A 19,296-nucleotide genomic window follows, 5' to 3' on the forward strand; every position below is an offset into this window, starting at 1 on the left:
GACAGGGTCTCCCTGTAGCCCCAGATGGCCTAGAACTTTATAGACCAGGATGGCCTCGAACTCACAGATACCCACCTGCCTCTGCCTCCTGAGTGCTGGGATTATAGGCGTGCGGAAACCACGCTCGGCATAATATTTATTTTTTGCCTTTTTGAGACAGTCTCCCTGTAGCCCCAGCTGGCCTGGAACTCACTATGTAGACCAAGTTGGCCTTGAACTCACAGAGATCTGCCTGTCTCTGCCTCCCGAGTGCTGGGACTAAAGGATTATTCATCTATAGCAGACAAAATAGTAAACTAGGTTAGGGTCAGTAGACCTAGGGGCCAGGGATCAAAAGTTATCCTCACCAGGCAGACAAAGGGCCCTCAGTTTCAAGTGGGCAAGTTGGATATCGGCAAGACTAGGCATCTCATCCGTAGTATCTACCAAAACAACATCAGAATGCCCAGCCTGCAACATGGACTCCACTGCTCTGGAGGGAAGGAAGGGAGTCAGAAATTAAGGTAAGGACTCTTCTTGGAACACTTATCCCTTGAATTTTATCAAGACCCCTTACCTGATATCTTCTTTGTTTGGGTCACTGGCTGTATAGAAGCCTCCACTTCGGAGAAGGTCACTGCCCCAAGGATGATGCCAGGACAAACGCTTCAGATGGGTGAGAAGAGGACCATTGTTGAAGAAACTAGCCTCAAGCTACCCTTGCTCCCATAATGACCTCACAGAAAACCCTCTCATCACTTGCCTCTGACCCTGCAATCTCATACTGACCGGTCCACGGCCCTGATGGAAGTGAGCAAATGTTCTTCTGACCTCACTATCCAGAATTCGGTTAGGGACCCAGAAGTAACGAGAGAGGCTGAAAAATTAAGAGTGATGTCACACTTTGGCTAAGTGACCTCTGATAGTAGAAAGCTGTTTTGACATGAATTGCTTTGGAGAAACCATTCTAAGGGATCTCAGGGTTTGAAGATAGAGGTAATGAGAATCACTTTGCAAATTTCATAGGAGGCTAGAGTTTATGGGAAGTACTACCTTAGAAGATCAAGGAACTATGGGAAGACTGGATGGACAGCAGGGGTCAGGGTGGACTAGGAGATCACCTGGTAGCTACGTCAAACCTCTCATTGACCGTGCTGACTCTCCAGCCTCTGGCCCCCTGCTTCTTCCTCTCAGTTTCCCAGTCTTCTAAAGTCTCCAAGAGAGGAATAGGTGGTTTTCCAGAGCTAGAAGCTTTGCCTGGGACAGAGGAATCAAGGACAACTTCTTAGCTCTTTTGTCTTTAGCCCTCTCTGCCTTTTCAGACTTCCTTATCATTTCCTCATCCTAAAGCATCCTCACTCACCAGCTTTGCTCAGGGTTATTCCTCCAGATGGCTGGGTTTCACTACTCTGAGCTCTCGCCTGAACAATGGCCATGGTTACCTAGGAGAAAAACATATTCCATCCTTTGGCCTTAGGCTGAAGAAGTAAAAAGAATGAAATAGAGCACATTCATTCTACTGTTGTAATCACCAACAGAGAAGAGCACCAAAGCACCCCAGAGAAGGAGGGCTTCCATAGACCATAGGGGCTGGGGTCAGAAGAACAAATCTGAAACCACAGAATCATAGAATATTAATTCTGAAAGACTCGAGATATTATCCAACGTTCCACATTTTTCAGAGGCAAAAACTCACCCATCTACTGCTGGTAGTTGATAGAGCCAGGCTAGAGTTCAGGCCCCTCCCCCTCACTAAACTATTATTTATTAAGCCTTTAAGCTGCTCCTTCAGCAAGAGAAATGAGAGACACCCTGGAGCATGTAGTAGTGGGAACTGCCAGGGAAAGGACCCTAGGTTTCTAAGATGAGGAAGGATTTTCTCTTAAAGCCTTTTTACCTGAAAAGCCTGAGGCTCTAGCCCTCTAGCCTCAAAACCAACTCTGAGCAGCCGGAAGTCTCGGCCATGAATCAGAATCTCTTCAGGGATGAATTTAAGCTGGGACCCTGGACGGAGGAGCTGAACACGCGACAAGCCACTCACTGAAGTCAAGAGTTAAAGAGCAGGGTAACTATGGGGTCATTCCAGAAGGAACTCTTCTGGTCCACCCCCCCAACCCACCCCTGACTGTCTGTCTTCTGAGAATAGGGAGGATGAGGAGGGCTCCAACACCCCTTTTACCAACCTCCCCCAACCCTGACTTACCAGCCTCTAATCGCCCAATGTTGACCAGGGCAAAATCATATTCACTGCTCAGGGGAGTGTCCTAAAGGAAGCACATAACTGATGCTACAGAAATCTGAAATGCCCTACTTTGGTGCCTCCTCCTTCCTCTGCAGAGAGCAACTTTCCTAGAAATAGGAACTTTCCTCCCCTCACTGATACATTCAAAAGCCAAGTCTTAATCCATAGTATTTGTCTAATTGCTTCTAGACTCCTTTATCCATTTCACTCTAGTAGTCCATATTTTGTTTTGTGTTTTAGAAACAGTATTGGTATGTAACCTGGGCTAACCTGGACTTAGGATCCTCCACTTCAGCCTCCCCAATGCTGGGATCACAAGCAGGTGCCACTATGTCCAGCTTCAGTTTTTTTCTATTACATTAACCATCTCACCTGACTTCGCTGCCATCCACAAGGTTGGAAGGTGACCCTAAAATTGGTGCAGATCAGAGTTCCAGGCAATTCTGGTTCCCGCCCTTTCCTCAGTCCAGGGGCCCATGCTAGGATCTGCTCCCCTAAGGGGGAAAAAGGGAAGCTAGGTTATGGCTATTTCCAGTACTACCCACACTTTTATACACCTACTCCTCTGAGACAGGGCAATCTAAAAAGAGATTCAAAGCCTTCCCTAACCTTGTAGAATGCAAGCTTGAGGGAAAAGAATTTGTATCTTTTAAAACCTTTGTAATTCTAACAGTGCATAGAACAATAGTAGGCACTCAGTTAGCTATTGAGTAAAGGAGTAACCAGGTCAAGAAAGCAGAGAGAATATCAAGGTCCAAACTCTCAACCATCTCTGAATAGATAGGACAACAAGCCTCAGGCAGAAGCACTTTGAGACAGGAAACCAATGGAGTATCTTGATGAGAGTATGAAACAAGATTAAGGTAGGAGAAATTCTGGAAAAGTCTGGGGGAAGATTAGATTATTACCTGGGAGGCAACCAGAGGCCAGACAACTGCCAAGCTGACGTCTACTGGGTTCCAGCATCCTGCTTCCCTGGACAGACTTTGGTCCAGAGAGCTGGGAAGGGTGGAGAGTTAATCTGGGGCCTCCCCAACCCCAGGGTCTGGGATTTGTTCAGCAGCTGCCTTTGGGGACCCTCATGGAGCCTCTGCCTCTTCTGGGACCTCAGGCCCAGGGTTAGCAGACAGTACAGGGAGGGGCTGGTTAATGGATAATGAGAACTGGAACCTGAGACTGAAGAAGGCAGACCAAGCTCCATCAACAGAGGTTGATAAGCCAGACACACCCTCTTCATCTAGATCCTTCCCCTTTAATCTCCACAGCATCCCCATTCACACTCTCTAGCCAGTCCCCCACCCCTCTCCAGATTCCTTCTCCTTACCCCCATCTCTGGATCCTCCTTCTGAGGGAAAATGTTGAAACTCTGGCCCCGGCTCCCCCACCACATTTCTCTGACTCCATCCGGGAATGGAGCAGTTAAGGGTGGGAGACCTCAAATATGCTCAACTTCTCTGAGAGAGGTTGATTCTTGGAGGAGGGGAGAGAGGTTAGAGAGAAGGGAAGGGGGAGGACACAAGAGAAAGGAGCATTTGAGGTAAAAGGAGCAATTTGAGGGTCTTATTTGAGAGGTGTATCCTGCCCGGCAGAGGAGGCTCCACGGAAACTTCAATGGACTCTGGAGAGGACCGGAGGGATGCCCAGCCCCTTAAAGGAGAATACACACAATTTTTAGAAAGTAGAGAGGAAATGGAGGAGCTTGAGAAAGATGGGAGAAATGGGGGAACTGAGAAATACCCAGATTCCCCTCTTTACTCAATTCCACATCTTAGACTCTTCCTGTTCATGAATATTGGGGCATTGAGGGGAGCAGTAATGTGATTATTAAACTGGAACAATTTGGGCTACCTCTCAGCTCTTTCAGTGATAAAACACTGGGAGGCTCCTATCTGGTTTATTTATGGGTTTTGTGATGGCGGAACGTTTGTTTTTATTTTCATTTTTGTCTTAAAGAGAGAATTCGGGGCTGGAGAGATGGCTCAGCAGTTAAGAACACTAGTTGTTCTTGCAGAAGACCCGGGTTCAAATCCCAGCACCCACATGGCAGCTAACAACTGTCCGTCACACCAGTCCCAGGGGATCCGACAGCCTCTTCTGACCTCCTCGGGCACTGCAGTACACGGGTGCACTTACCTACATACACACATACACATAAAATAAAAATGTAAAAATTTTTTTTTTAAGTTTAAAGAGAGAATGCAAAGTAGTCGAGGGCTTCTTACCACCTCTCAGACAAACCTAACAACGGTGCTAGAGAAAAGTAAATGGGAACTGGACCTTGTGTCCTTTTCCTGAGAGTGACACACCTTAAGGGTGGAGCAGGAGGAGCTGGTGTGTCTGGGACTCAGGCACAGCACAAATAAGCTGGGTGTGCAAATCTTGGGAGTGGAGCTGAGGCTAGGAAGTCAAGGAAAAGATCTTAGCACTTCACACACACACACCACACACACACACACACACACACACACACACACACACACTCACTCACTCACTCACTCTTCCAGCTCCAGCATATTCCTCCCCTACCCCCCAGCCCAGCCCAGGTACATGACCCCGCTCCTCCAACCCAGTAACCAGATCTCCTAATGAATGATTCATGTTCAGGACTTTGAAAACTAAGGGTTGGAAAGCTCTTTTCAAAAGCTCCTTGATCACAGCCCTCCTTCCCTTCTGACATCCAGGAAGCAAAGATGGGGGTATGGGGCTAGGAGAGAAGCGAAGATGCGGCTGAGAGCAAAAATGTTGACATGTAAAAGACAGGAAATGAAATACTAAATAGGAGTTAATGAGCTGTTGTTTTATTGTTTTTGAGTCTGTACAGAGGCAGCAATCCCTGGGTGGGGTCCATTTTCCAAAGTGACATTCAACACTCTCCTCCCCCTAGCACACACCCTCTTCTAGCCTTAGCTTCCAAAGTTCCCTGTTTTGGCTGCAACTGTGGAAATAGTGAAGCTAGCAAAAACAGAAGTCAGTCTGGAACAAACAGGTGTGCACTTGCTAGCAAGGGGGCCCAGAAGCCTGACTGCAGAAGCCCCAAAGGCTGCACCACCACCACACACCACTAAGTTCCATGGACGTCTTGGGGAAGAAAGTATGTGCTGTAATAAAACAGCATAGGAAGAGGTGTGACCGTTTTAAAACCCTTCAACCCACTTTTCTTCTCCCCACCACCCTTGAAGAGCCTCATTCTGTTATTTAATACTTAGAGGTATGGGAGCAGTAGAATACAGAGGGAAATCAGAATAGGGAAAAATCAGAGGGAAAAATAAACTGGGTGATCTGGATCAGCACCTAACCAGGAATGCACAGGGGTAGCAGCTGAGTGTTAGGTGACAGGAAGACTATCTCTCACCACCCCTAGCACAAACCCACTTCACTGGATGGAAAGGAAGGGTGGAGAGAGACAAGGGGCTACATCAGATTTTTCCATTTTCAGAATCCTGTTCTGGTTACAGGTTTGTGCCAGGAGCAAGGGCTGCTGGGAGGGGCAGCTGGAGGAGGGAGGTGGAGCTGAGTGACTCACAGGATGAATCACAGATCCAGTTTTAAGCACAGAAAGAGGCCAAGGTCCTCCCCACTCCCAGCTCCTCATAACCAACTTCTGTTGCTTTCTGTTGCCCCCTACCCACACAGCCAATGGAGGGAGGTGGCACAGGGAAAGTCTATATGGAGACATATTTTGTTAATCAGCTTAAGCACAGGAAACAAAGTACCCTTGGATTTACAGACTGGGTATCTGCAAAGTATTAATAAAAGACAAGAGTGCCTGTATGACTCACTAAATTGCAGTTGAAGGGGATGGATGGAAGAGAAGAAAATTCTAAACACATGGGGTGCAGGTGACTCCAGGCCAGGAAAAGGCTTCCAATTCTGTCCTCTCACCTGTGGCTAGATGGCTGAGCACTGCCTGCTTGGATAAAGAGAGTCCAGAGGTGTCTGAATAACTCCAATCATTTCTGAATGTTCCTTTATTGAGAGAAAAGAAAGTGACTGGAAACTTGTGCTGTGATTGGAAGGTGTAGGAATGGCAAGGGCCAGATCTCAGAGCCAGCTCTTGGCATCACCTCCCAAATAATGAAAAGTCACTGGCAATTTGCTTTATTGATCTGTGGACTTTGGTTTTGCTATGAGAAGAAACCAAACCTATGGAGAGGGAAGGTGCTTCTGTTTTAAGGCCTTAAACACTATCCCTTACTCTTCAAGAGATTGAGTGTTAAAAACTGAAAAATATGAGCCGAGCATGGTACACACTTGTAGTCCCAGCACTTGGGAGGCAGAGGTAGGCTGGTCTGAGTTCGAGGCCAGCTGGATCTACATAGTGAATTCCAGGTCAGCTGGAGCTATAGGGAAACCCTGTCTCAAAAAGACCCAAAACAACCCTAAAATATATATAATTTCTATCATTTACAAAAACAAGTATGAGGAAAAACCATTTGCAACTGTCCATTAAGTTAGCATGGGTTAAAAGGGTTTGGAAACCTACCCTATAGTGTATTGTTCTCCACTGGGGACAAGATAATGTAGGGTGGAGAGGGTTTATTAAGTGAAAAGGAGGAAAATGGGAACCCTGATTTCCCCCTCTCCATTCAGACTTTTCAGTAGGACCCCAGATGCCCTGGAGTAAAAGAACTAAGTGCACCTAAATGGAAGCCTAGGAGATGAGGTCATATCTTATGAAGGGGTACAAGGGTCCACCTGCCCCATCACTCACATAACCTTCCTTAACCAGGGAGGTTTCACTCATTTGTGTGCATTCCATGTAACCCTCCCTCCTAAAACAGTAATTGCATGGACTTGCCTATTCTCCTTCCTCTTCCAAAAATAATCATGAACTACTCTTTGTCATTTGTTTCCCAGGCATTCATTATTCTTTAACCCCAACCTATGTAACCCCTCTCCCCCCCAAAAAAAGTAAAATAAACTTCGTTGTTTCCTACTTTAAAAAAAAATCTGTTGTCTCATGGTCCCTTAAAATGGAGATTTTTTCCATGTCATCTTCCCAAGTAAAAAATAATTTAACAAAAATCTAAAGAGCCTAAAGCTCTATTTTACCATACTCACTCTTAAAATGCCCTTCCTTCCACCTAGAATTCCTTTTTTTCCCCCTCTTTGAAAAGGCAAAAGGAATTAGGAGTGGGTAGAGTATAAATAAAACAAACATGATACAGGTTTCTGTTTTTCATTTGTCCTCAGTTTTTAAAAACAAAAGTGTTAAATACAATCTAATAACAGATCAAGTTCAAACACAGCAGTCCAATGGAGAACCAACTTCCCTTGTTTTCTTCTCTGGGAAAACCCCTGGTCTGTTACCAGGCCAGCATCCTATGATATAGGAGTGGTGCAAGCAGTGCAAATGAGGGTGAGGGTTTGAGCTGCTGGTGTCTAGTGTGTAAGGGATAGAAGCTCAGTTGATGGCAGTCTCACTAGTGTTGTTCAAACTTCAGAAATGAGACAAACCTATGGGACTGAACAAGGCACTCACCTTGGGCACACAACTGAAGGAGTGCTTAAGACCCACCAATCAAGATAAATACTATCCTGATGCACTATCTTTTTAAATTAAAATGTAAAAAATTATGAACATACCAAAATTTAAATGAAGACAGGATTCATCCCACGTTTGTTTAATAGAGGCTCATTTCTCTTACCCTAGTGCCATTCCTGTTAGAGCCTAAGGTTTTGATATTTTGTTCAATATAGGTTTGGGGTTATTAATGTTTTAAATACTGAAATTTTAGAAACATATCTATGGGTGTGGGGTAATTCCAGCACTTGAAAGGCTGAGGCAGGAGAATCACAAATTTGAGGCCAGCCTGGCCTACAGAGTGAGATCCTGTCTCAAAAAAAAAAAAAAAAATCCTTTAAATTATGCACCGTGGGGAACACTCCTCTCAGACCAGGGTCCAGCCCTAAGAAATCTGGGTGTGGGGGCTCACAACCGTATCCCAGCACTCAGGAGACGGAGACAGGAGGGTTGCTATGAATTCAAGGCTAGCCTAGGCTATAACAGCAAGTATTACCAGCCAGGGTTACATAGCAAAGAAACAAAAGTCTAAAAATCACAATAGGAACTTATTAAATCCACAGAGTGACAGACTTGGAACATAAGTGACTTTCAAATTTGTTGAGGAAAAAGGAACTGTTCCTCCTTAACTGAGTTGGGGGGAGGCACATAGAATAATTTTCCTGACTAGACAGAAGAAACATGTAGACAATCTCCACACCACATACACAATTCACACACATACACGCACAGTGCCATGTGTGACTTGGATCACATGTAAGGATTACATTTCACTAGATGGCTGATGGGTATAAACCTCAAGAGAGACATGCCAGTATGGAAGCAGCCTGCTAGCACTCTGGACACTTAAGTACACTTATACCCCTTCTTCATATGCACCCAGGAGTGTAGATAATTGCATAGATGATTTTTTTCCCTAGAAAAAATAAAAAGAAAATTGGCCCAGGATAGTCTTCTGGTTTAAAGCTCTTAGATACGGCTCTGGCCAGAGAATAAGCTGTCCAGACTTGTGCTTTGTGCAAATTGCAAGGGAGCTCTCACTGTGTCCACTCCCACCCGCTAGAGAACAGGGTTGGCTCAGGGAAAGGGAGCAATCCAGCAGATCAGCTCACTAGGACTAATCTGTGGCCTGTAGCTGTAGTTCACTAAAATATATTTCTCTAGTTACCTTTATAAATGGCCCCTAGCCCCATCCCATGTTTCAGTCCTAATATCAAAAATAACTTTTCTTACAAAGTATTTTTTGTTATTTTAATAAACTAACCACAGATTAAGGTCAGCTATGGCTTAACAAAAGAAGCCAAGATGTTAGGTTCCTTCTCCAAAAGTAGACAGGAAGGAGAAAAAAAAAAATCACTTGCGGGGGGGGGGGGGGAGATAGTAATTAAAAAAATCTTGTTTGGGTCTTTTTCTTTAAAAAATTAGTCAATAAAATAAGTTGCTTTCTACAGAAACACAGCAGCAGAGTATAGAGGGTTTTATGTAGGTTTTTGGTTTTGTTTGAAACAGTCTGGCCAAATATCTGGCCTCCTTCCACCGCTCCTTAGGTGCATTCAAACCCCACATGTGGTTATTGCTAAGTAGTTAAAAAAATAGATCACTCTGTACCATTCAGCTGAAGAAAATTCAGTGCCCATAGCTTCTCTTCTCAATGCTCTTATCTTTCTCAGAGGGAACTTTCTTTTAAAATAAAATCTTTCAAAAAAAAAAAAATCACAACTTCTTAAGTTAGCTGTCCTCAGCAAGGATGAGGAAAAGACAGGGGGCAATAGGCAATCTCCCTAAAACTAGAACAGATGGCAGGCGACTATCTAGAAGAAAATAAAACATAAAGAGGAAAAAGAAAACCCTTATTTAAGTTCCTCGCTTTCCTATGTCCATAAACTGGGATTTAAACTATCCTTTCTTTCTAACCAGACCAAGAACACACATTACTGCCTTGATCCTTCATGAGGAAGAATTTATCCAACCCTAATATCTAATTCAAACCCAAATCAAATTTGTTTGATCTCAGTTTCGATCTATACTCCCAGCTCCACCCCCTGTGCTTTTTTTCCTAACCTAAATGAACTTTGGTCTATTTTTTTCCTTTAACTGACTGAGAACCTTGTTTACACGTTCCTCCCCCAGATGTCCACCCACTTCCCACCCCCATACACCAAGCATTTCCCTGCATTTCCTTAGGCCTGGGAAGTAACCCCAAGGGGTTATGAGCTAGAATCACAATCTTCCCCCTCTACCTCTGTAGTCTCAAGTCGAACTCTGTAAAGGAATAGTCCAGCCCTTGAGGCACTGTTACAGCCCTGTCCAGCTCTTGCCAGGCTGGCAGCACACCAGCATACACACTCATTTTAAGTTTCTAGGCCCCACAAACATTTCTGCACTTGCCCAATCAACATCATGGCTGGGTCTTGATGAGCCAAAGATTTGAGCTTAAATTTTGTTTAGCTGTTTCCCTTCAAGGTTCTACCCATTCAGAACCTGTGCACCAGCAGTTCCCCACTGGGTTCCCGTTCCCTCCTCCTCAGTTCTACCCATTCAGAACCTGTGTACCAGCAGTTCCCCACTGGGTTCCCGTTCCCTCCTCCTCAGTTCTTCCCTATAACAACAAGAGCAGAAGTTGTTTGTCTCAGGGTGTCCATAGAAGCTGCAGTTCGGTTGTTTGCATTTGGTCTGGGTTGGGGGAAGCCCCCGGGGACCACCAGCCCATCCATCTGGCTCAGGAGGCTCTCTGTAGCCATTGCTATAGGAATCAGCCACGCGGAAATGGAGTGGTAACAAAGCACCCCTGTGAGCTCCATCCTTGCCTGGCTCCAGAGAATGGATGCTGTCCTGGTGAGGGTAGGGTTGCCCAGAAGGGTACTGTCTGGGAAAGGTGGCATATGGTGGTACCCCCCCTACACATGGACCCCCTGCTAACTGCCTTCGGGGTTCCTGGCAGTGGACTCCACCCCCAGAAGGTCTAGGGATAGTAAAGCCCCCAGGGTAGCCAGTGGAGAATGCCATTGCCTTGGACTCTGCTGGGGAGGTACTAGGCTGCTCCTCCCCACCATCTGGCTCGGGCCTTTTGGCTGGAGGAGGCCCACTAACTAGCCCTCCATTCATGATTTTCCTTTCAGCCTCCTTCTGCTTCTGCTCTGCCAGGAATCTCTCCTCAGCATCTGAAAGGTAGCGCTGGATCATCTCCTCCTGATATTGGTGCCGATGACCCATCTTCAGGGTTCCAACAAAAATAAATTTGCCCTCCCCTTGCATTGCAATCCTCATAATGCTCAGGCTTTGCATCACCTCCTGGCTATACTTGCTCCCTCCATTGCCAACAGACTCTGATGTGGGCTTCTCAGATACAGGCCTATCCCCCACTGCCTCCTCCTTGCCACCCTTCCAGCTCTTCAGTGAGTTATTCTTCTTCTTCTTCTCCAGTGTCTCGGTGCCACTGCTTACCCCTGACCCAATTCCCACCCCTCCAGCCTTGGAGCCCTTGCTGTGCATCAGGCCCCCCATGTTCTTCTTAAGCTTGCTGCCCAAGGTTTTGCCGAAGCTGCCCAGTTTGTTAGCCACAGAATCTGCTCTTTTCTTGTCCTTTTCCCGATCTCTTTTTGACTTCTCCTTCCGCCTGTTACCCTCATTGCTGGTAGAACTGCTGCCAATCGACTCCTTGTCTGATTCTCCAGATTCAGGAGTGGATCGGGGCTCATCTCCAGCTGATGCTGTTGGGGACTCAGGCTGGGCCAGAGGAGCCTACAAGAAATAAGAACAACATTGACCATTATCTGACTGGGCTGCTGTGGGGAAACTCCCACAGACCTGGAATCTATCTATTGGTTCACAGGGCTCCCTGCAGTCCCTGCTATGGGAATTAGCAACGTAGAAAAAGGGTAGAATGTATACTGTGAACTCCATCCTTAGAGTGACTGTTCAGCACCAGAGCAGGACTAGTGACATGAGAAAAGAGTCACCCAGGAGGCCACTGCCCTTCACTGGCTCCAGGTAGCTCTGCTATGGCCAAGGGAGGATATAACCTGATATCTTTTATCCCACTCACTCTAATTCGACACCCTTCTCTAACAAGGATATATCCAAAGCCTAACTGCTTCAGAGCAATGAAGCAATACAATACAAGGCCTCTGACTTTTTATTTTCTTGAGGCAGGGTCTCCCTGTAGCCCCAGATGACCTAGAACTCACTATGTAGACCAAGCTGGCCAGCTTTGATCCCAAAGAGATCCTCCTGCCTCTGTCTCCCAAGTGCTGGGATTAAAGACATGTGTCACCATGTCCGGCTGGAAAAATACTTTTCAGATACCAGAATGATCTTTATTACATGTTTGTCTATATCAAATTCTGTTCAAAATTAATCTTAAGAAAATTTTAACTAATCACAAGCAATCAAGCGTACTTTTTATACATTCAGCACTCTAGAGTTCATAGGTTTGCCTGTGGTCCTAAACTCATGTAACCAGGAACTCTTTTGATATTGTCTGTTTCTGATCAAAACAGAGATCTATCTACACAGGAGGGGTAGGGACAAATTCACAGATATCCACCTGCCTCTGCTGGGATTAAATTTACGCACCACCACACCAGGCCTTTGGTTTTTTTCTTTAAAAAGTGTTTCTTGGGGCTGAAGAGATGGCTCAGTGGTTAAGAGCACTGACTGCTCTTGCAGAGGACCCAGGTTCGAGTCCCAGCACCTACATGGCAGCTACGAACTGTCCTTAACTCCAGTTCCAGTGGAATCCGAAGCCCTCTTCTGACCTCCACAGCACTGCAGGACATGAGTGCACTCACATACATGCAGGCAATACACTCATACACATAAAAATAAAAATAGGGCTGCATGTAGTGGCTCACACCTTTAATCCCAGCACTCTGTGAGTTCAAGGCCAGCCTGGTCTACATAGTGAGTTCTAGGACAGCTGGGGCTATAGGGAGACCCTGTCTCAAAAAGGCCAAAATAAATAAATTGATAGATAGATGATGATAGATAGATAGATAGATAGATAGATAGATAGATAATTTTTTTTTTTTTAAGTTTCTTAGCTGGGTGTGGTGGCACACACCTTTAATCCCAGCATTCCAGAGGCAGAAGCAGGCAGATCTTTATGAGTTCAAGGCCAATCTGGTCTACATAGCAAGTTCCAGGCCAGCTGGGTCTACACAGAGACCCTGTCTCAAGAAGACCAAAAAAAAGTTTTTCTTGGGGCTAGAGAGATAGCTCAGAGGTTAAGATCACCAGTTGTTCTTGCAGAAGACTCAGGTTCGAATCCCTGCACTGACATAACGGCTAACAAGCATCTGTAACTCCAGTTCCAGGGGATCCAATGCCCTCTTCTGACCTCTGTGGGCATGGCACAACATGGGTGCACTTACGCTTATGCAAGCATAATACTCATACACAAAATAAAAATAAATCAAAAAGAATTTTCTTAAAAAGAGTTTCTTTAAGAATATAGTTTTAACCAGGCTCGGTGGTGCAAGCCTTTAATCCCAGCACCTGGGAGGCAGAGGCAGGCGGTTCTCTGTGCGTTCAAGGCCAGCCTGGTCTACATAGCAAATCCAGAACAGCTGGGGCTACAGGGAGGCTCTGTCTCAAAAAAAAAAAAAAGACAAGTAAATGAGAAAGCAGAGCCTGGTTGAAGACATATAGACCATAAAGGAAACTAACAGGTAGAAGGGAGGAAGGAGTATTCTATCTTCTAGACTCAGAAGCTATCACTTAGAACAGATTTGAGGGTGAGCATAGCCAGATCTTGTTCTCACTCTGAAAGTGAGGTTATGGGTTGGCGTAGCCTTCACCTGTGCATCAGAGGACAGCGGGATCCACTTCACATTCATATAGCTATGCAGCAGATGCAATTTGACCTCCAGGGATAGAATTATACTGCAAAAAGGAGAAAAAAAAATTTTAACATACTATGACCTTTTAGAAGCAAAGTACTCCTTTGGAAAGGACTCCATACAGTGTCAGGAAACTAGAAGATGCTAAACAGTAGGCATTGTTATTACTGTTGTTATACCTTAGCCTCCTGAGTGCTAGGGTAAATGTGGGCCACCATGCCTGCTCTAAGTCTTTTTTTTTTAATTTTATGAGTTATGTACACCCATGTCATGCAATGCCCACAGAAGCCAGGAGAGGGCATCACATCTCTTGGAACTGGAATTATAGACAGCTGTTAGCCAACACATGGATGCTGGGAATCAAACCCAGGTCCTCCAGCAAGAGCAGCCAGTGCTCTTAACTGCTAAACCATCTCTCCAGCCCCCAGATCTTATATTTTTTAAAGCCATTAAGCACTAGACTTTAAAGTCAAACCCATTCAGTCAGCTCCCAAAATTCCAAGTCTCTAAAGAAGAAGCACTGGGTAAGAGGTAGGGATGAATTTTTAACATTCATATGCTCTGTAGAGACGTTATGGAGGGAGGCAGGAGGAATTAGCTAAACAGACCACAGGAAGGCAAGATGGAGGGTTTGAGGGATGGGTGAGTTTCCTTTGCTATCTACATGCCAGAAAGATAAAATTCAAGAGCAGATTATTTTGGTTAATTATTTTAAAACTCTTCTGACATAGGCTTAGAATCAAATGTGCTTTATTATCTTGATTTTTGCACCGTTTTGGGGGTTCTGGGATGTATCCAGGCAGGAATACTCTCCTTACTCAAAGAAAAGAACAAGCAAGGAAGACAAAGCAGCTGCAAGATCCCAGAGTTCTGATGCCCAGCCAGTCCTCCATCTCTTCATCTTCCCAAACTAGAGTCAGCATGTGACCGTCTTGCCTCTGAGCTAAGAAAAACCTGTGGGGACAGGGCTACTGCATGTGGAAGAAGAGCTCAGCTGTGAAGTAGACAAAACAGCTAAGCTTGTCTCACCTGGCCAATCGGACATTGTCACTGTCATCTTTGCCCCACTCCCAGCCCTTTCCTGGGTCCACAGCAAAGTGCAGAGGCAGCAGCTTATGCTCTGAATCTGTGAGCGGTATCACAGCTGTGGAGGGAAAAACATGCTGTTGGGACATCTTGAGAAAGGAAGGAAGAAGGCAAATGAACATATACTGACTTCATTAAAATCATACACAGGTTTATGACTAATGGCAGCCAATTCTCAACTCTTGGGTTTTTTAATTTTTATTTTATTTACTTTTACTTTTATGTGTACAAGTGGTTTGCCTGCATGTAAGTACACCTGTGTCATGCAGTGACACAGAGGACACAAGAGGGTGGACAGAAAAAGGTGTCAGATCCCCTGGAACTGTAGTTATAGACAGCTGTTAGATGCCATGTGGGTGCTGGGATTCAAACCTGCAAGAGCAGGTCAGTACTCTTAACCACTGAACCATCTCTCCAGCCCCGAATTCTCAACTCTTATATGTGAATCACTCTGACACTAAAGTCCAATAGGCTCCTTTTCCCCTACCACCCAGTATAAAATTTAGGCCACTAATCTCTAATTGCCCTGACTCTCCAGCTCTCATGATGTTCTTGCCAAAACTGTGTATTCAGGGATTCAAAGTCCTAAAGACAAGACAAATACAGCAAAGCAACATTTAGAAGGTCTTATAATTATAACACAAGACCTTTGCTCCAGAACAGGGAACAGAAGATATTCTTCATCAAAAAAAAAATCTTTTAAGTATTTTATTTATTTTTATTTTATGTGTATGAGTGTATTGCCTGCATGTATGTGAGTACACCCATGTCGTGCAATGCCACAGAGGTCATAAGAGGGCTTCAGATTCCCCTGGAACTAGAGTTAAGGACAGTTTGCAGCCACCATGTAGGTGCTGGGAATCCAACCCAGGTCCTCTGCAAGAGCAGTGAGTGTTCTTAACTGCTGAGCCATCTCTCCAGCCCCTACCAAAAATTTTTTATTTTAATTAAAAAACTCTGACAATATTATATAACTTGGCTTTAAAAAAATAACCTGGCAGTATCTGGGCTCGCATGGGCCTTAACCCTTTCTTCCTCCTAACATTTCCATTTTTGAAGCAAAAATAATGCAGAGCAAAAGACAGAGACACAGACATTGATTCAGCACCTTGTTCCTTGGCATTCTCTTTCTGCTCCATGGATACAAGTGCAGAAAAGTGGGCCTGATCATAGGCAAGCACCAGAGGAGATCGGTGACACTGGCTGGCTGGAACCTCCAAGGGCAGATAGATTCCTCCAAAAGGAATAGGGGCAAATGCTGCAGGAAGCCATAAAGGTCATTACTAAGGGTATGTATCCCTTTGCCTAGTTCACAGTCTCTCTATCCCATTCCCCAACTGAGCTCCCCAACTCCCTTTAAATAGAGTGTCTTGATTGAGGCCCTAGCTGGCCTCAATGAGTTCTGAACATCTTTCCTTCTAATTTATTTAATAATTATTTCCCAAGAAGTCTTGTAAATTAACCCCAAGAGCTTTCCTTTGAATTGCTTGAGAATTTTACATTGTTTTAATTTCTACCTTTTCCTTTCCCCCCAGGTCTATATATCCTCATTTCTGTCATCCTGTCAGTGTTCAGCCCAAGGCTCTGCATACAGGGGGGTGGGGGTGGGAAAGTTCTTGAAGTAGAATGAGGACTGACTGGCTAACTCACCTTCCCCTCCGGAGTCCCTCAGCATGGTGTCGGCCACGACAACTATGGGCCTCCTGAGCACATGAGCAAGGACAAAGACATGGAACTCTTCTAGGCTCTCATACACGGGCTCCTCTGAACTCTCCACTCTACAGTGACAGGAGGAGAGAGTGGAAGGGAGAGGGAAGAAAACAAGAGTCCTGAAATCAGTTCCTATGAGGGGGAAAAATGCCTTCCCTTGGTTTTCTGCTCCTAAGGCTGCCACTATCACCGATTATTTTATGCTACAATAAGTCTTTTTATTTCCATTTCAATGATGGAGAAATCCAAAAAAAGGCTCTGGGGTTGAAAAGGTGCTAAAAATATGGAAGTAAGGGCCTGGCTGGCGAGATGGGTAAAGGTGTTTGCTGCCAGGCTTGAGCCACATGGTGGAAGGACAGAACTGATTCCCCATAGTTGTTCTCTGACCTCCACCCACATAGTGGTACCTGCACACTCATCACCAACTCCCAAGCACATACACAAAAAAATTAAAATGTTAAAAAAAAAATCTGGAGGTAATCCCTAACTCTTAATATTCATCTGTTTGACAACCTTCCTCATATAGCCCAAGACACAACCTCACAGCCTCATCCCACTTACCTGACCCACAATATACACTACATTCGTGCCATAGGAAAGAAAACCTCCAGATCCCTCATCCTGCTCCCTTAAAGAACAGCTTCACCATTTACCCAGTAGCTGGATCAAAATTTGTAAAATATTTACTCTTCTTTATCACTTATCTTCAACCAATCACATGGCTGAATCAACTCCACTCCCTATGTGTCTCTTCTACTGATCTCCTCTGACGTATCTCATTCTAACTCTGTTTACACCCTCAGCCCTGGCCTGTGGATTATTTCTACAGCTGCTAGTCTCAGTCTCCCTCCACTTCTTCATCTGCTTGAGTATCAGTTATTCAAATACACAAATTTGCTCATGAATCTCATACTTAAAATTCAAAGGTTCTTATCCCTCAGCCAGCAATGTTATTCAACATTTGAGGGCTTGTACAAACTCAGATTTCTGAGCCTTACAACTCATGCTAACTCAACTAGAATTTCATGGGATGGTAGTTCAAAAATTTGCATCTTAAGTAATTATCCAAGATTATTCTTACATGTTATTATAATTTTAATTTCCTATTATGGAAGTTTTCAAAAATTTAAGCATATTTAATACTAGAGAGAACAACAGGGGGCTGGGAATATAACTCAGTGGTACAGCATATGCTTAGTATGCTTGAGACCCTGGGTTTAGTCCTCAACACTAGAAAAAGAAAGACTATTTCACTAAACTTCATGTATCTACCACCCATCTTAAACAGTTATAAATACATGGCCAATTTCACTTCACTTAAACCTCAGTTTGCTTCCTTATCCCTTTCCATTCCACTGGATTATTTTGAAGCAAATCCTGAATATTATTTCATCTGTATATATTTCAGTTTTTATGTATGAAAAGGAATCCTTTTTAAAAACCACAATATCTTTTAAATCACACTTAAAAATTCTAACATGTAGTACATTATTCACATTTTCCCAATTCTCTTATAAATGCTCTCACATTCCAATTGATACTACACACTTGATCTTAGCCAAAAGGCTGAGAAGTGATCACAGTCCAATTGATAAGTTTTATGAATGTTCTTGGTTCCCTAAGTTCCTTGTCCCTTTTTATTTTCCTTGTAATTTATTTACTGATGAGGATGACCTATTTGTCCTGCAGGTTTCCAAAGTCTACCAGGGATACAATCCTAATTCCTTAACATGGTACAAGAGAAACATCAGCATGGCACATAATGAGGGCTACCCAGTCTCATCTATCACTTTGCACCACATTCTCTATATTGTAGCAATACTGAGCAATAGTTCCAAAAATATACTGTGCTACTACATATGTCTGTGCCCTTGCCATGGCTTCTCGCCCCCCTCCAATATCCTTTTAGCACAAAGCTCTTAAGATTCAGGGTTGTGGAAGATCTCAGAGCTCAGTGAAGACTCCACAAAGATTATTTCCTATTCCCCCACTTAGCCATACTTACCCACCACCACTGGCTCCATTGGTACCTAGATGCATTCTGGGTTCACTTGAGGCTAGCTTGATCAACTCATTCCATTCTTTTTGCCATTCATCTTCAGTATATACCAGCCCTGACTGTGAAAGACATTGTGCAATGATGAAGGGGACATTAAATAATTAGAGATTAGTTCTAAAAGGCAGTAAGTACTCAAACTCTGTCACTGTTAATGCTATTCTCTATTCTCTTTGCACTTGGTTTATACCTGTACTAAAAGTCAAATTTCTTCTCCTTTTTATAGTCAAGATCCATAAAAGAATAGTTTTGTTTTTGAGACATGTATTCCAGACTGGCCTTGAACTAGCTATGTAGTCAAGGATGGCCTTGAATTCCTGGTCTTCTTGCATCCATCCCCAAGTCCTATGATTACATGCATGTGCCACCATGCCCAGCAATCTATGATCTTTCTCACACTTTATATTCTTCAGTTCTTGTTTTCACTCCTGTAATCCGCTTCACTATCCTCCTACCCCACCCACACATAGCACTTCACCTATCTGACTCTAGCAAAGGAAAATACTAAATTGCAAGATTCAATGGACTCTTTGGTTCTTATCTTTTATAGCCTATTTTATATTTTAATTTATTTTAATTTATTGCAATCTATGTCACACTTTATATTCTTCAGTTCTTGTTTTCACTCCTGTAATCCGCTTCACTATCCTCCTACCCCACCCACACATAGCACTTCACCCATCTGACTCTAGCAAAGGAAAATACTAAATTGCAAATTGCAATGGACTCTTTGGTTCTTATCTTTTATAGCCTATTTTATATTTTAATTTATTTTAATTTATTTTATTTTATTTTTGGTCTTTTTTTGAGACAGGGTCTCCCTGTAGCCCCAGCTTGCCTGAAATCACTATGTAGACCA

The 19,296-nt window shown here is 44.1% G+C and overlaps 2 protein-coding genes across 9 annotated transcripts in view; both read right to left on the reverse strand.

Annotated features, from left to right (window-relative positions):
- Mtmr11 (myotubularin related protein 11) overlaps positions 1-3,887 on the reverse strand; it is an 8,334-nt gene extending 4,447 nt beyond the window's left edge. Inside the window, exons 1-10 of one of the 5 annotated variants that reach the window (XM_008843729.3) lie at positions 3,546-3,887; positions 3,130-3,220; positions 2,594-2,715; positions 2,183-2,243; positions 1,877-2,019; positions 1,343-1,421; positions 1,101-1,236; positions 769-856; positions 557-645; positions 348-472 (exon numbers count right to left, since the gene is read on the reverse strand). In XM_008843729.3, the coding sequence (XP_008841951.1) occupies positions 348-472; positions 557-645; positions 769-856; positions 1,101-1,236; positions 1,343-1,421; positions 1,877-2,019; positions 2,183-2,243; positions 2,594-2,715; positions 3,130-3,220; positions 3,546-3,611 (1,000 nt within the window). In that variant the 5' untranslated portion in view covers positions 3,612-3,887. Of the gene's footprint in view, positions 1-347; positions 473-556; positions 646-768; positions 857-1,100; positions 1,237-1,342; positions 1,422-1,876; positions 2,020-2,182; positions 2,244-2,593; positions 2,716-3,129; positions 3,221-3,545 lie in introns of those variants that run through there. The other 4 variants (XM_008843725.3, XM_008843727.3, XM_029568601.1 and 1 more) reach the window with 4 other exon arrangements.
- A 3,499-nt stretch (positions 3,888-7,386) lies between these two features.
- Otud7b (OTU deubiquitinase 7B) overlaps positions 7,387-19,296 on the reverse strand; it is a 60,581-nt gene continuing 48,671 nt past the window's right edge. For all 4 annotated transcript variants that reach the window (XM_008843731.3, XM_029568599.1, XM_017800792.2 and 1 more), the window contains 6 exons: positions 18,387-18,499; positions 16,322-16,449; positions 15,780-15,929; positions 14,615-14,729; positions 13,544-13,628; positions 7,387-11,486 (listed from right to left, as the gene is read on the reverse strand). In XM_008843731.3, coding sequence (XP_008841953.1) covers positions 10,284-11,486; positions 13,544-13,628; positions 14,615-14,729; positions 15,780-15,929; positions 16,322-16,449; positions 18,387-18,499 — 1,794 coding nt within the window. In that variant the 3' untranslated portion in view covers positions 7,387-10,283. The remainder of the gene's footprint in view (positions 11,487-13,543; positions 13,629-14,614; positions 14,730-15,779; positions 15,930-16,321; positions 16,450-18,386; positions 18,500-19,296) is intronic.

The sequence above is a fragment of the Nannospalax galili genome, unplaced genomic scaffold (genome assembly GCF_000622305.1).
Source record: "Nannospalax galili isolate Female #2095 unplaced genomic scaffold, S.galili_v1.0 scaffold22, whole genome shotgun sequence".
Lineage (NCBI taxonomy): Eukaryota > Metazoa > Chordata > Mammalia > Rodentia > Spalacidae > Nannospalax > Nannospalax galili.